At 39.3% G+C, this 16,753-nt stretch overlaps 1 protein-coding gene across 4 annotated transcripts in view; it reads right to left on the reverse strand.

The window, feature by feature from the left end:
* The window catches only part of AFG1L (AFG1 like ATPase), a 229,431-nt gene that overhangs the window by 149,161 nt on the left and 63,517 nt on the right, over positions 1-16,753 (reverse strand). For all 4 annotated transcript variants that reach the window (XM_055087584.1, XM_024115555.3, XM_024115554.3 and 1 more), the window contains exon 2: positions 12,563-12,786. In XM_055087584.1, coding sequence (XP_054943559.1) covers positions 12,563-12,760 — 198 coding nt within the window. In that variant the 5' untranslated portion in view covers positions 12,761-12,786. The remainder of the gene's footprint in view (positions 1-12,562; positions 12,787-16,753) is intronic.

Here is a 16,753-nt window from a genome sequence, read left to right on the forward strand (position 1 = left end):
TGAGCCCGTGCGCCCGGAGCCTGTGCTCTGCAACAGGAGAGGCCGCAACAGTGAGAGGCCCGCGTACAACAACAACAAAACAACAACAACAACAAAAATTCTAGCATTAAAAATAATCCAAGGTGATTCTCATCAAAGTTATAAATTAAAACAGCATGTCCTCCACCTTTCTGGGTTACTGGCTACCTGCTAGTCAAGTATAATTTCCATTAGGACAATTAGATATAATAAGGGTGATGCTTTAAAATAAAGAGTTGGTTTCAATTTGTTTAAAATGCAGGAATACTCCTTTTCCTGTTTCTCCCTACTCCCCTCACCATTCCATTACTAACTCCTAAAATGAGAGACAGTGATTCCAGCTGGAATACTGAGCATAATTACATCTTTTAAAAACAAGCATTATATCATTCTCAACATAGACCACTGTTTAATAAAAGTAGATCACTTCAGGTTTCTAAGAAGATCATTAAAACTAAAGAACTGCACTATATGTTAGCACCCACAAATTCTCTTTAAATGAAAATCTTTTCTTAAATACCATCAGCTGATTTGCAAAAGAACCCTTTTAACCTAAAGTACACCAATTTGTTCAGTTTACTAGTATAATTAAGCCCTTTAAGTACCTAAATAACTAACAAGTGTGGGGGGCAGAGTTTAAACCTCTACAACTAGCATAAGAAATGGCTCAATTTCTGATTATAACAGAATTTGAAGATGCAAATGACTTTTTAATGTTGCAGGCATTCAAGCAACAAGCATTTCTAAGTGCCTATGTGTGTCAGTGGGAGACAAATGACAGGAGGCAATTTCTTCAGCAAATCCTTCCAGTTCACTCACTCCTAACTGATATTCGAATTCTGGACTAGCTTAGGTGAAGATAAGCTAGGTGTGACCTACTCCAGTCCACCACTTGTTCAGAGGGATGTCCAGGACTCAAGCATAATTCTCAAACCTACCTGGAGTTTATCAAAAGAAGGATGTGGAAAATATTCCTCAGTCTGAACCTAGTTGAGGTTCTCAATTTGAGGGATTAAAGTGGCCTTCCAGGCTTCTCCTGGATTTTCAAAGAACTGACACTATGGAGGAAATGAGAACACAAACATGTCCACAGAGAAGCAAGTGAATATAAAAATTCACAGAGGGCTTCCCTGGTGGCGCAGTGGTTAAGAATCTGCCTGACAATGCAGGAGACACGGGTTTGAGCCCTGGTCTGGGAAGATCCCACATGCCGTGGAGCAACTAAGCCCATGTGCCACAACTACTGAGCCTGCGCTCTAGAGCCCGCAAGCCACAACTACTGAGCCCATGTGCCACAACTACTGAAGCCTGTGTGCCTAGAGCCCATGCTCCGGAACAAGAGAAGCCACGACAATGAGAAGCCCCTGCTCACCGCAACTACAGAAAGCCCGTGCACAGCAACGAAGACCCAACACAACCAATAAATTAATTGATTAATTAATTTTTTTAAAAAAACAAAATAACTCAGAGACACCTATGCTCTCACATAGACACATGGATAGGCTCACAGCCACCAAGACAACTGCCTTCAGAGTCAGCAGAGAATTATTTTGTGACTCTTCAGTGATTGCTTTGTTATTCATTCAAATCTTCATGTTTTTTTCATTTATTCCAGAAACATGGATTGAGCATTGATCACCTACTTTGTATCAGGCAGTGAGCTAAGTTCTGCAGACCTACAAGATCCAGAAAACAATGACATGGTATTTACTAAAGGAGCATGTGGTCACCAGGTGGGCCATGTGAGATGGGCTACAGTAAAAGGATGGGGGGACAGGCAGCCTTAACAAAGACCCAAAGGCAAGAGAAGGCCCCAGTCTTGTCTAACAATCTTCAAGTAGCTTGTCACAGCTGCTGCTTTTACTGCCAGCAGAGAACAAAGACAGATGAGGCTGGCAAGAGGCAGGGACCAGGCAGGCTCTCAAGGACCCTGTAGAACATGCTAATGAGTTTGTACTTTCTCTGGAGGGCACTGAGAAGCCTTAAGCAGGAGAATGGTCCAATCAGATTATCCGTTAGAAATATCATTATTGATACAGTGTGGAGAATGCACTGAATGGGAGGAAACTGGAGGAAACAACACTACCTATTACCTGCTCTGAGGACAAGCCACCCTTGCCAGGCGGAAGTGTGGTTCAGGGAGAAATACTTGTGGGGGCTTTTTGTGGTTCATCAGGGCAAAGGTAACTGAAGGAAGCTCTGTGGTGGTCTTCACTGCCATGAAGGGACTATGGATTACCTTGGAGCTATGCTTCATGCTTCTCCTGCAGAAGCTGTACATGGCTGTGGCAGTGTGGCCTGAAATGTGTGTTCAGTGTTCAGGTCCTAATATCTACACATCTCCATTGGAGATGATGGCATGGATTGGAATTGCTCAGTTTTTCTTTATAGTTCTCTTGTTTCCAAATAGAGGTTTTCACTCAGTTAAAAACCAACTATAGGGACTTCCCTCGTGGTCCAGTGGGTAAGACACCGTGCTCCCAATGCAGGGGGCCTAGGTTCGATCCCTGGTCCGGGAACTAGATCCCACATGTGTGCTGCAACTAAGAGTTCACATGCCACAACCAAAAAGTCCGCATGCCGCAACTGAAGATCCCACATGCTGCTACTAAGATCTGGTGCAGCCAAAATAAATAAATAAATATATATTTTTTTAAAACTGTATAAAGCAAAATCAGAATTACTATTCAACTTAAAAAAACTAATTGAAGGCAAATATCTAACTCCTGAAAAGTTTAATATTGTTAAAAGACAATATAGCTTCTTAGAGTTATCCTTAAGAGATGCCAACTTCAGGGGCTTCCCTGGTGGCGCAGTGGTTGAGAGTCTGCCTGCCAATGCAGGGGACGCAGGTTTGTGCCCCAGTCCGGGAAGATCCCACATGCCGCGGAGCGGCTGGGCCCATGGGCCATGGCCGCTGAGCCTGCACGTCCGGAGCCTGTGCTCCGCAACGGGAGAGGACACAACAGTGAGAGGCCCGCGTACCGCAAAAAAAAAAAAAAAAAAGATATGCCAACTTCATAGAGAATCTTTAGGTACAGCAAATGTGGAAGCAACTGGTGAAGAACTCCGAGCTTCAGGCTTAAACAGATTTATGGAAAAACAACTGAAAAAAAAATCTAGACAATTTAGAACTAGATTAACTGACTGGTAACTTTATAAGGAGAATGAAATCACTAGAACAGAAATCAAAATCTACCACATCCTATGGCTCTTCCAAATAAAGCAATGCCCTTCACCAAAGGGTCGGCCTCTATCTGAAAAGAGGTCTTTCCACTGCCCTTTACTCAGATTCTCACCCTTACCAGCATGCTTTCCTCCCTACTTCTTCCTCCATGTCCTTGTTGCCAGTGGATCCAAGTGAACAAGCCTTAAAATAGAGACCTGTTTTCCTTCTTCATAAATATTTTCTGCCAAGGGATTTTTCTAGTCTCCTGTCTATCCATCCTGATTTTCCTCTCTTATGTGCTGGATTTCCCCCCACCATTCCCACATCCTGAAAAGAATAAAGAATTATCTTTAGGGTTGATTCAGTCTTCACATAAGCCTACTATTGAACATTCTGAATCTGAGAAGAAACTTGAGACCTTTTTTTTTTTGGTATCTCTTCAAATGTAATTTTGATTTCTCAATTTTAGTTTCAAAAGCTGCTGTTATTTAAGTGATATACTTTTGCACAAATGGAAGCTTTATAGAATAATAATTCTCAGAAATGTTTTATAAAGTTTATTTAAATATTAATCTAGAGTGCATTATTTACATTTTATTATTCTCTTTAAATAGTAAATATTGAATTTATTTTGATTAACAGTTCATTATTATAGGAATAATACTGAATTTATGTAATACTGAAACTGTTACATGACCAATTCAGAAACTGGACACATTTGAAATAGCAAAGCCATTCTATATGCCAGAGCAGCAACCTATTTTAAGACAAATGTGAAAGTAACTTGAATATATTTTTAATTGATATATTTTTTTAACATGTGAAAAAGGAATTTTAAACATAGTGATACTGATCCTTCTTAGAGGCAAATAGTTAATACATATAAACTTAAATATATAAATGTGTTGCATATGTATACATTTTTAAATTTATTTATTTTTTAATTAATTTATTTTTTTTGTTTTTGAGTTGGGTCTTCGTTGCTGCACGCGGGCTTTCTCTAGTTGCTGCAAGCCGGGGATACTCTTCATTGCAGTGTGCGGGCTTCTCACTGCAGTGGCTTCTCTTGTTGCGGAGCACAGGCTCTAGGCGTGTGGGCTTCAGTAGTTGTGGCATGCGTGCTCAGTAGTTCTGGCTCACGGGCTCTAGAGCACAGGCTCAGTAGCTGTGGTGCATGGGCTTAGTTGCTCCGCGGCGTGTGGGATCTTCCCGGCCCAGGGCTTGAACCAGTGTCCCCTGCACTGGCAGGCAGATTCTTAACCGCTGCGCCACCAGGGAAGCCCAGCATATATTTTTTATGGGATTTATGTTGTTAATTTTGATGTATATCCTTAGAACCTTGTCCTTCAAGAGTAAATGAATAGTAATTTGATTCATAAAATTTCTTTATGAGAAACAGAATTAGAAGGCTCAAGTGAAGCAATAATATGGAATAAAATTTAAATCCTTTTATTTAGAGTGGGTTTTCAAAGACTGTCCCCATATGCGTTTTATACCCATATGAATTTTTGTACTTAATTCAGTGAGTTATAAACAGCTGTTTATGACCATTTCTTCCACTGAATAAGGTATCACTGAAGTCACAAAACATTAACCTTAATTACACCTGTATCCTTGGCTCCACGGGGCCTAGCACATAGTGAGGACCAACTCTTCTTGTTGTTGTTGAACTGAATTTATATATGATAATTCAGGGCATTCTGATAAACAAAGAGATACATTTTCTAGCTAAGCATGATAAATTTTTCTGTAAAACGAAAAATCATTTGCTTTTCCCAGCTATACAATAGAACTTCTTTCCCCAGTGCTCACCCTGAAGATGTATTAATCTCCTAAAGGACAAGAAGACACTTGGCTAATTATTTCCCCAGTATGTAAAATGGACACATTACCTGGAAAAGACAAACTCTGCTGAACATGAGGTAAGATTAAGTCCAATGTACACAGAACTCAGAAACATCTGGCATTCATGAAAAAGATTTAAGCCCAAGAAAACTCAGCTCATGAGATTTCAGAAAGAGGAAAGAAGTTTCATCGCTAAAAACCTCTTACTAAGATATTCCCTATGTTTTGCTGAGTACTTTTTGAGCTAATGATACCCCTTCCTCACTCAGTCTATTTGTAAGAGCAAATTCTGAACTAGTAGAGTCTAGAATTAAATTATCAGGAAAAGTTATAATTTCCTCAAAATTATTTTCTTAAATCAACTAACCTGTTGAAATATCTCACAGCTACACTTAAAAATACTTTTATTATGGAATATTATAAACACGCTAAATTGGAGAAAATATTGAATACCTGGTTACCTGCCACTCAGCTTTATCAAATCTTTACATTTTGAAATATTTATTCCAAAATTTAAAAACACATTAGATAGAGTTGAAGCCCCCCCTTTGTGCCCTTCTTGCTCAGAGTTAACAATCCTGATTTTGAAGTTTATCATCCCAACATTCCATTTTAAAAAATACGTTCTGATTTACCTATCTGTTTTTGTGGCATCTGCTAGTTATCACCCCAAAACAGACTCTTCTTTGTCCATTTTTTACTAAGTTGTCTGATTTTTTTTTCTATTTTTGGTAGGAATTCTTTATACATTCTAGATATATATAGTCAATTATTATAGTCAATCTATTAGTCAATTATTTTTGATGCAAATATTTTCTCCCAGTCTGTGGTCTGCCTTTTCACCTTTCTATGGTGCTTACTGTTGACTAGAAGTTTTAAATTTTAGTAGAGTCAAGTGTATCCAACTTTACCTTTATAATTTAAACTTTCATATCTTGTATAAGAGAGTCTTCCTTTCCCCAGGTTCACAAAGATAATCCTCTATATTTTCTTCAAGAAGTTTTAAAGTTTCACTTTAAACTTAGAACACTGACTCTATGGAATTTATGTTTATGTTCAGAGAGGTAGGTACCTAATTTTATTTTACTTTTCACAAAGATCATCAATTGTCTCATCTCTGTTTACTGACTAGACCATCTTTTTCCCACTGATTTTCAGTGTCAACTCAATGGTACATCAAGTCTCCATGTATGTTCTAGTCTTTCTGTTTTGTTCCATTTGTCTGTTTGTCTATGTAATAAATCAGTGAATAGTTCTGTTGACTAGAGGCAGGTATACATAAAGGGAAGTAATGGAAAATCAGATTGGAAAGCTAGACTAAGTACAGTTCCAATAGAACCTTGAATACTGTTAATGGTCTCCCACCAGCCCTCAAATCTAGTCAGGAAGCAGTCATCCATCTACAGCAGGGGTCGGCAAATTATGGCCTATAGGCTAAATCCAGTCTGACATCTGTTTTTCTAAATAAATATTTATCAGAATACATTTATTTTTGTATTATCCACGGCTATTCTGACTACAGTGGCAGAACTGAATAGCTATGACAGAGATCATATGGCCCCCTAACCCTAAAAGATTTCCTACATGGTCCTTTACAGAAAATATTTGCCAACACCTGATCTAGAGACCTGACCAAAATCTCAGCATAGATTCCATGGCTCTAATGCCTCCTTATGGCCTACATAATTCTGCTGCCATAACCAAAGTAGTCAGTTTTGGCGGACAATGACAGATAAAATTCCTATCTCAGACATTATAAAATAGGGCTATACCCCTTTTCTTTACATTTATTTTAAGGAATTTATACATTCTCATCTGGCAAGGGGGTGGCGGGGGAGAACTGGATGAAGGTGGTCAAAAAGTACAAACTTCTAGTTATAAGATAAATAACAGGGATGTAATGTACAACATGATTAATATAATTAACACTTATGTATGTTATATGTGAAGGTTGTTAGGAGAGTGAATCCTAAGAGTTCTCATCACAAGAAAAAAGTATTTTTTTCTTTCTCTTTTATTTTGTATCTACAGGAGATGATGGATATTCACTGGACTTATGTGGTAATCATTTCATGATGCATGTAAGTCAGATCAGTATACCCTATACCTTAATTATACAGTGCTATATATCAAATATATCTCAATAAAACTGGAAGAAAAAACTCAAAAAAAAAAGACATTCTCATCTACATTGATGGCATAATTTTACCTTCAGAACCATGACAAAACTTAAAATGTAATTGGGGGGCTTCCCTGGTGGCGCAGTGGTTGAGGGTCCACCTGCTGATGCAGGGGGCGCAGGTTCGTGCCCCGGTCCAGGAGGATCCCAGGTGCCGCGGAGAGGCTGGGCCCGTGGGCCATGGCCGCTGGGCCTGCGCGTCCGGGGCCTGGACTCCACAATGGGAGAGGCCACAGCAGTGGGAGGCCCGCGTACCGCAAAAAAAAAAAAAAAAATGTAATTGGATACATTTGTTAATTATTCTGGAGACTGAAGCACGCCCATTACACTCTCTCAAATTTCAGACTTTAAATGAGTCTTTGACATGTGTTAGTTCTCAAAAAACAATGCAGTTTGACTCACTTCCTTACAAATAATGCCGTCATTGGGTTAGGACGTAATCTTTTGTTTCGGCTTTCATAAAAATTTGATACAAGAAAATATTCATTTAAAAATATTTCTGGTCTTTAATAAAGCTGTAGCTATAGATGTCTATTTCATACTCAATGTTGCTTATGATGTTCTGAAGGATAAATTACCAGGAAACAGGGAGGCTTTACCTAAATCACACTGCTCAACCTACTTCACCTATAGGAAATGCCAATTCTAAGAAGAGGAACAGAGAGTATAAGTGCTCATTTCCTTAGTTGGGGGAGAGAAGAGAGGAACTGAGGAAAAACCAGCAAACTGCCTAGTCTTGGATAAATAACTGAAGGGACCCAGACAATAGGCCTCCTGCATCTCCCGAGAGAAAATTCCACAGCCCAACATTCCAGGTATCCTATTCATGGCCTCCAGATGCTAGAAGCCAGATCACAGAAAGCACCAAGACCTTAGATTAGCTGGATTCAAGGCAGCGCAGGTCGACTCTACCTGCTATATGCACTGTTCTTGGCAGAGTGAGGAGAGGTATCCAAATAAAAGACATAGGTTGTAAAAGGAAGTTTGAAATAATAATTTCTCATGAAGGAAAAGCAAAATTATTTTGTGGAGAGCAGGAGAAAAGGAAAAGGAATTTTGTTCCCCACTCCTCTTCCCAATTCCCAGGTTTCTCCTCCCCAGAGATGAAAAAAACCTGGCTGCCTGTATACACCTGATTAATGGAAACAGAGATTTTTCAGAGTAGCTCCACACTCTTTAATTCTCTCCCTCCATGACTCTAGAAATGCTTGATTTGGCTGTGTAAAAGTAATTCTAGTTATAGTGATTTACATGAACTACTTACTTACCATTTATGCCTAATTACCTCACAGCACAATAACAATTATGCATACATTAAATGTGTCAGATTAACCTGGCTGTAAGTTTTATTTGATAATAAAAGTAAAGTGTTTATAAATGCTTATTCTTCATAGTTTGTTGCTTATATAGCATAGTCATCTGCTCATAACTTTTTCAAATTTTTACTAGAGAAAACATTTTTATGTAGGTAGGTGAAAGCAGCCTAATAGTCTGCCACCAATTTTTTCTCACTAATAATTCTGGCATTTTGTGAAGAAGGTGCATTTTATTCTCACATTATGGCTTACCCTTACAGAAAGTTTCTTAGGTGCACAATTTTTTTTTTAAGTCCACCAAAATGAATATTTAAACATCTGCATCAAAAACAAAATCAAATGCCCATATATGCTAACTGAAATAAGTCAGACAAAGACAATACTGTATGTTCTCACTTACACGCAGAATTTTTAAAAAGCATAATTCATAGGATGGTGGTTACCAAGGGCTGTGGGGTAGGGGAAATGGTAAAATACTGGTCAAAGGGTACAAACTCTCAGCTATAATATGAATAAGTTCTGGGAATCATGGTGACTATAATTAACAATACAGTATTATATTATATACTTGAAAGTCATTAAAAGAGTAGATCCTGGGGCTTCCCTGGTGGCGCAGCGGTTGCGCGTCCGCCTGCCGATGCAGGGGAACTGGGTTCGCGCCCCGGCCCGGGAGGATCCCACATGCCGCGGAGCGGCTGGGCCCGTGAGCCATGGCCGCTGGGCTTGCGCGTCCGGAGCCTGTGCTCCGCAACGGGAGAGGCCGCAGCAGAGGGAGGCCCGCATACCACAAAAAAAAAAAAAAAAAAAAAAGAGTAGATCCTAAATGTTTTTACCACAAAGAGAAACAGTAATTATGTGAAGTGATATAGGTGTTAACTAACTTTATTATGGTAATCATTTTGCAATGTATACAGGTATCAAATCATCACATTGCATACCTTAAATTTACATGTTATCTGTCAATAATATCTCAATAAAGCTGGGGGAAAAATCAAATGTCCATGAAATTATAAACCCTATTTACCAAAATCAAGAACTCTACATACCAACAAAGTTCTACTGCTGGAAAACCTAACCGTCCAAAGTTTCCTTCTCTGAGAATCAGCATATCAGTATTTTTAGAAGTAGGTCTGTGGCACCATTAGAATCTTCAAAACTAAAGCTTTTATATATGTTTTATTCAAATTACATTTGATATTTGGGTCTTTTTCAATGTTTGAAAAACATTGAAAAACAATGATTTGGTGGGCTTAAGAAACTACAGGACAAATACTATCATAAAGAGATGTCGATCCATTTACTAAACATTCTTTCACATATGCATTGGGATTTAACAAATATAAGCTTTCATTAGACACATTTGAAACTACCTGACTTGTCATATTTCCTCCTTACATAAGAATTACCCAATAAAACCAGGGCCTCTAGATAGAAAGTACTGCATTTACTTACTGCTAAATAGCTATCTATTTACTACGCAAATCCAGCATAGCCAGTTTATAAATCAAAGGTGGAAGTATGGGAAAATACCCTTAAGAAGAGCCAAATAATAATTTTAAAGAAAAAAAAACAGGTTGTTGAATTGGCAACCAGATAAGTTAATTTAAGGAATATTTTATTAAGAAATGGAAGTTCACCAACCCCTGTAAGATGAGCCCTAGGGATGATACACAGTGGGGAGGAGGAAAAGGACTGTATTTCCAAAAGGGAGAGGGCTAGAAAGGGAATAAGATACAACAGTCATGAGAGAAATTTAACTTTCAGATAACAAAAAAAGTCTGGTAAGTAAAACATCTTGTTTCCTGGCTATGACATGTAACAAAGCTGTTATTTTATTTGGAAGACCTCCTGTATTGCAAACTATAATTAGGTATGTAGTACCTAAGCAATCTGTATTTTCCAAACTTTTTGCTTCTTGACTCACCCATAAACTTTGGAAACACAGGAAAAACAGAAAAGGTTGGCCATCAAAAGGGATAATTCATCATTATTTCCCATAACCATTGTTCTGTATTAGCTAACACACTCTGGCTCCCACACTCACAGTCCACTTCTGAGGGAAACCGCCCCACTCACAGGAGCCCTGGATGGCACCTCATACAGAGATCCAATCTTTGTGCTGACTAGCAGCCTCTGGAAAACTGGTGTGAAAGCTCTGCCCAAACAGGGATGAAGTGTTTGGGTGGACTGTCAGATTTTTACTCAGGAATTTAAACCACGGATATAGGAAAAGAACTGAGAAGCTGGTAGAATGAACAGAAGTGGGTAAGGGCATGGGGAGAAGGAACAAAAAGTAAGCAGATTATGTGAATGGCAGGGTTCTAGAGAATCAATGGGTACCTCCTACAAGTCATCAAAGCTTTCAGAGCTGTGACACTGCTGAAAGCTGGCACAGGCTCTGTGAGGCCTGGCTGAGTGATTGGAGATGCCCTTCATTGCTATTTTCTTATGTAATCTTATTCTACATCTCCATTTCTCTCTCAAACCTAAATAATTCTCTATTCCTTTTAACCAAAAGATGTTAACACAATGGCAACCTTTTCCTTATATAAAAATAAAACTATTTCATTACACTCTGAAGTGCTTTTTCAAACGTAAAATTACTTTCAGTAGAGTTTTTAAATAAAGTACTACTAACATTGTTATACAATACCTTTCTTGTAAAGATCTTATAATAAAAGAATATTTGTTTAGGGGGGTGGGGGAGGAGGTTTGGTCAGTCAGTTAAAGGAAAAGTAGTTTCTTAGGTTGAACAATATTCTAACTCTTATAACTATTAATACCCCTCATGATTTGAGGATGACACCACTGATGACAATGGCTTCTACAGCAGGATAGGAATGGGAGTTTTCCTGGTGTCTCAGAATTTCAGCAAAAACTCAAAGCTGAGGACAAGGGGAGACAGGTCCCCCTACACACTAAAGAGAGGCACTAATTGGATCCATGCAGGAATTACTTAAAAAAAGAAAAAAAAAGTCAAAAAACAGCCCTAAAACCAAAGTAATCAAGGTAGAAAGTTGTTAGCTGGGTAAAGAATTCTGTGGCATTTCCCCCAGATGAACCTCATGCCAAGTGCCAGGGGTCCCCAAGAGAAACATCCAAGGAGATTAGCATTAAGGAAAAAATGGGCTGGATACTCATTGAGGTGAGAAAATCTACAGACAGCTACCAAAGCAGGGTGTGAAAGAATTCATGGAAGAACTTGACACGTGTCCTCAGGAGTATAGGGGTGCATAGGACAAAGACAGACACTGGTGCTTGCTTCTTATATCTGCAGAAGTCCAAGGGCAGGAGACTGACTGAAGCTGCCCATGCAGAAGGGGTTGGAGAAATGAGATGTTATACTTCCCGTGGCCTAAGTAGACGCCATAAAGGTGACCTGGTTAGCGCTGTCCTGATAGGACCCCCCCTAAGAAGGCTAAGTGCAAGGGCAAGGCCGTCTCAGCCCCAGGTAGTGGTGTGAGATGTTCCGTTAGAGTCCTAAGAGGTCAGTCACAGAGTGGAGCAGCAGGGAGGTCCTCATGGGAGTCCTGAAGAATCCACCCAGTGCCCCTCACAGAAAGCTAGCATGTCAGCATCTACCACACAAAAGGCCCTTAACTGGTCACTTAAGACTCTGCTGTTTCACTCTAATCTTCTATCCCCCTCATTCTGACCCTAGAGAAGCCAAGCGAGCAGAGAGAAGAGAAGAAGAGAGAGAGAACAAGTCACTCCCTCTTCTCTGCTGCTGATCCTGGGCCAGGCCTAACCTAGAGGGAGGGAGAAGCTTTGAAATGCACACAAGTTTTCACTTTGACTGGTATTTAGGGTTTTTTTTTTTTAAATACCTCAGTGTGAAGCTATTTGAATCCCCCTGAAGGTGAAAGAAAGCTATGGAACATCAAGAGGTCAGAAATGGGGATCCAACAGAGCTTGTTTAAAGGAACTGGTAGGAAATTTTCAAGCGCTTTCATCATTGTACCCAACTGCATTTAATCCATTTTTAAAATGCTTACATTTTTAACTGTTCAATCTTTAATGTCACACAAACCTTACCTTAGAAAAAAGGCCTTCTGCCTCTATACTGTATCCTTTAAGGTCCTCATGTAATTCCTGCAAACACTGTATGACTCTTCTTTGATGTTCATCGTCCTTCAGCTCATGAGCTTTGATCAGAAAGTCATAGTGGTCCAGTGGTCCATGGCAAACAGCTAAAGCTTTTGAATAAACCTCTGTAGCAGCAGTTGGAGACATACTCTTGGCTGTCTGAACTGTATAGGCTATAAACAAAAATATATATAAAATTTTAGACTTTCTGAAATGAAGATATTTCATAGTGCTCTACATTATTTCTTAATAGCCACATTAAAACTTTTAACCAGTTATAATTGTATATATTTGAGCAGTTGTTGTAAATATCACTTTGATGAAAATAATAGTATAAAACACATTTTGTAACATAAATATATTTATAAATGTCTTAGTTTAATAAACCCCAAACTCATAAGCTATCACAACAACCCCTCTTCCAGGAAGAATGGAATGTCTGCTCTGCCTCCACTCCAATGAATGAGCCACCTGGGTTCATCACATCCTTCCTCACAGCAGGGGTGGTACCTTTCCTTGCATTAGGCCTAAATCTGGTTCTTCAGTAAGAAGACAGAGACTTAGACACTAGTCACAAAGGGTTTTCTACTGCCTCTTTATTCACTGTCTAAAACAACACAGCATTCAGACGTCACCACATTGAATTCAGCCCACTGCTTGAGAGACTCCTTCCCTTTTCCATCACCTTTAGGTTGAACACAAAGAGTTGAGACACAACAGAGGGTCTGTTTCAAAGCAGGGAGGTGTGTTAATCCTTTTTTTAGCTTCTTGGGGAAGAAAACTGATTGTGGTAAGGCCCAGTTATAACTCCATTCCTTATCTGGGGCAGGTTCAGTGAGCAGCAAACTGGCACATTTTTAGACAAAGATTTTACAAGGGTATTTTGCCATTGTTTCTCTTGTTTCATTGAATACGTTTCCTTTGTTTCAATAATATGAAAACTACTTAATTTAGGAAAAAAATTAACAGTCACAACATTATTTCCATCATTTTCTAAAAAAGGAAAAAAAAATCCTTAAATGTACCATGACTGTTGGGGATAGGGCAGAGCTATCCTCTAATAACTGTTCTCCCTTTCTGAATAAAGGTTTTAGCTGGGTACAAGGCTGCCTAGTGAAATATTCCATATCCTGGCCTCTCTGGCAGCCAGGATGGTCATGCGAACAATGGGATGTAAGCTGAAATGTGTGCAGCTCCGCTCTGGAGCACTTAAAGGGAAAGGGCGAATCCCACTCCTCCCCTTCCCTTCCCTCCCTCTGACTGGAAAGAAAGTGCCATGACTGCAGCTGGAAGAGCCAACCTGGCAAGGAGAGGCGCACAGAATGCTGAGCAAAGCAGAGCAAAGTTCCCTAACAATGCTGAGCTGCCAAACCAGCTCTGGACCACCTGCCTGGATTTTTATGTAAAATAAATGTCTATCTTGCTTTTCAAGCAGTGTATTTTAGGGTCTCTTTGTTACGGAGGCCTAAATTGTACCCTAACTAATACAGGGGGCTTACAGCCTGCAAAAGAGAACTGGACTAAGGGTCTCCTGGAACCCTAGGCCTCATAGGACCAAGAACAAGGCTTGGGTTCATGTTGAAGCTGGAGGCATAGGTTGAGAGTTCCATAAAGGTTTCCAGCAATTTGAGATGTTTACCAGAGTGGTATAAGAAACATATTTGCCCTTGGTCCACAGTCCCTAGTACAGAGCTCATAAGACCCTTGGAATTTCCTAAGTGATAGAGTGCTTTCTGTTTATCATAATGAGCCTCTTTCCATCCCACATATGCTAATGAACTCAGGGTAGGGCCCCAAGATAACCTTAGGACACGGCTGGTCCCCAGAAAGACCAAGTGTTTTTTTTCTTTGTTTGTTTGTTTTTTTAACATCTTTATTGGAGTATAACTGTTTTACAACAGTGTGTTAGTTTCTCCTTTACAACAAAGTGAATCAGTTATACATATACATATGTTCCCATATCTCTTCCCTCTTGCGTCTCCCTCCCTCCCACCCTTCCTATCCCACCCCTCTCGTGGTCACAAAGCACAGAGGTGATCTCCCTGTGCTATGCGGCAGCTTCCCACTAGCTATCTAATTTACATTTGGTAGTGCATATATGTCCCTGCCACTCTCTCACTTCGTCACAGCTTACCCTTCCCCCTCCCCATGTCCTCAAGTCCATGCTCTAGTAGGTCTGTGTTTTATTCCTGTCCTACCACTAATCTCTTCATGACATTTTTTTTTCTTAGATTCCATATATATGTGTTAGCATACGGTATTTGTTTTTCTCCTTCTGACTTACTTCACTCTGTATGACAGACTCCAGGTCTATCCACCTCATTACAAATAACTCAGTTTCATTTCTTTTTATGGCTGAGTAATATTCTATTGTATATATGTGCCACATCTTCTTTATCCATTCATCTGTTGATGGACACTTAGGTTGCTTCCATGTCCTGGCTATCGTAAATAGAGCTGCAATGAACATTTTGGTACATGACCCTTTTTGAATTATGGTTTTCTCAGGGTATATGGCCATTAGTGGGATTGCGGGGTCATATGGTAGTTCTATTTGTAGTTTTTGAGGGAACCTCCATACTGTTCTCCATAGCGGCTGTATCAATTTACATTCCCACCAGCAGTGCAAGAGGGTTCCCTTTTCTCCACACCCTCTCCAGCATTTATTGTTTCTAGAGTTTTTGATGATGGCCAATCTGACCGGTGTGAGATGATATCTCATTGTCGTTTTGATTTGCATTTCTCTAATGATTAATGATGTTGAGCATTCTTTCATGTGTTTGTTGGCGATCTGTATATCTTCTTTGGAGAAATGTCTATTTAGTTCTTCTGCCCATTTTTGGATTGGGTTGTTTGTTTTTTTGTTATTGAGCTGCAAGAGTTGCTTATAAATTTTGGATATTAATCCTTTGTCAGTTGCTTCATTTGCAAATATTTTCTCCCATTCTGAGGGTTGTCTTTTGGTATTGTTTATGGTATCCTTTGCTGTGCAAAAGCTTTTAAGTTTCATTAGGTCCCATTTGTTTATTTTTGTTTTTATTTCCATTTCTCTAGGAGATGGGTCAAAAAGGATCTTGCTGTGATTTATGTCATAGAGTGTTCTGCCTATGTTTTCCTCTAAGAGTTTGATAGTGTCTGGCCTTACATGTAGGTCTTTAACCCATTTTGAGTTTATTCTTGTGTGTGGGGTTAGGGAGTGTTCTAATTTCCTACTTTTACATGTAGCTGTCCAGTTTTCCCAGAACCACTTATTGAAGAGACTGTCTTTTCTCCACGGTATATCCTTGCCTCCTTTATCAAAGATAAGGTGACCATATGTGTGTGGGTTTATCTCTGGGATTTCTATCCTGTTCCATTGATCTGTATTTCTGTTTTTGTGCCAGTACCATACTGTCTTGATTACTGTAGCCTTGTAGTATAATCTGAAGTCAGGGAGCCTGATTCCTCCAGCTCCATTTTTCGTTCTCAAGATTGCTTTGGCTATTCGGGGTCTTTTGTGTTTCCATACAAATTGTGAAATTTTTTTTCCTAGTTCTGTAAAAAATGCCAGTGGTAGTTTGATAGGGATTGCATTGAATCTGTAGATTGCTTTGGGTAGTAGAGTCATTTTCACAATGTTGATTCTTCCAATCCAAGAACATGGTATATCTCTCCATCGATGTGTATCATCTTTAATTTCTTTCATCAGTGTCTTATAATTTTCTGCATACAGGTCTTTTGTCTCCTTAAGTAGGTTTATTCCTAGATATTTTATTCTTTTTGTTGCAATGGTAAATGGGAGTGTTTTCTTAATTTCACTCTCAGATTTTTCATCATTAGTGTATAAGAATGCCAGAGATTTCTGTGCATTAATTTTGTATCCTGCTACTTTACCAAATTCATTGATTAGCTCTAGTAGTTTCCTGGTAGCCTCCTTAGGATTCTCTATGTATAGTATCATGTCATCTGCAAACAGTGACAGCTTTACTTCTTCTTTTCCTATTTGGATTCCTTTTATTTCTTTTTCTTCTCTGATTGCTGTGGCTAGAACTTCCAAAACTATGTTGAATAAGAGTGGTGAGAGTGGGCAACCTTGTCTTGTTCCTGATCTTAGTGGAAATGCTTTCAGTTTTTCACCATTGAGAACAATGCTGGCTGTAG

Source organism: Physeter macrocephalus, chromosome 10 (genome assembly GCF_002837175.3).
Source record: "Physeter macrocephalus isolate SW-GA chromosome 10, ASM283717v5, whole genome shotgun sequence".
Classification (NCBI taxonomy): Eukaryota; Metazoa; Chordata; class Mammalia; order Artiodactyla; family Physeteridae; genus Physeter; species Physeter macrocephalus.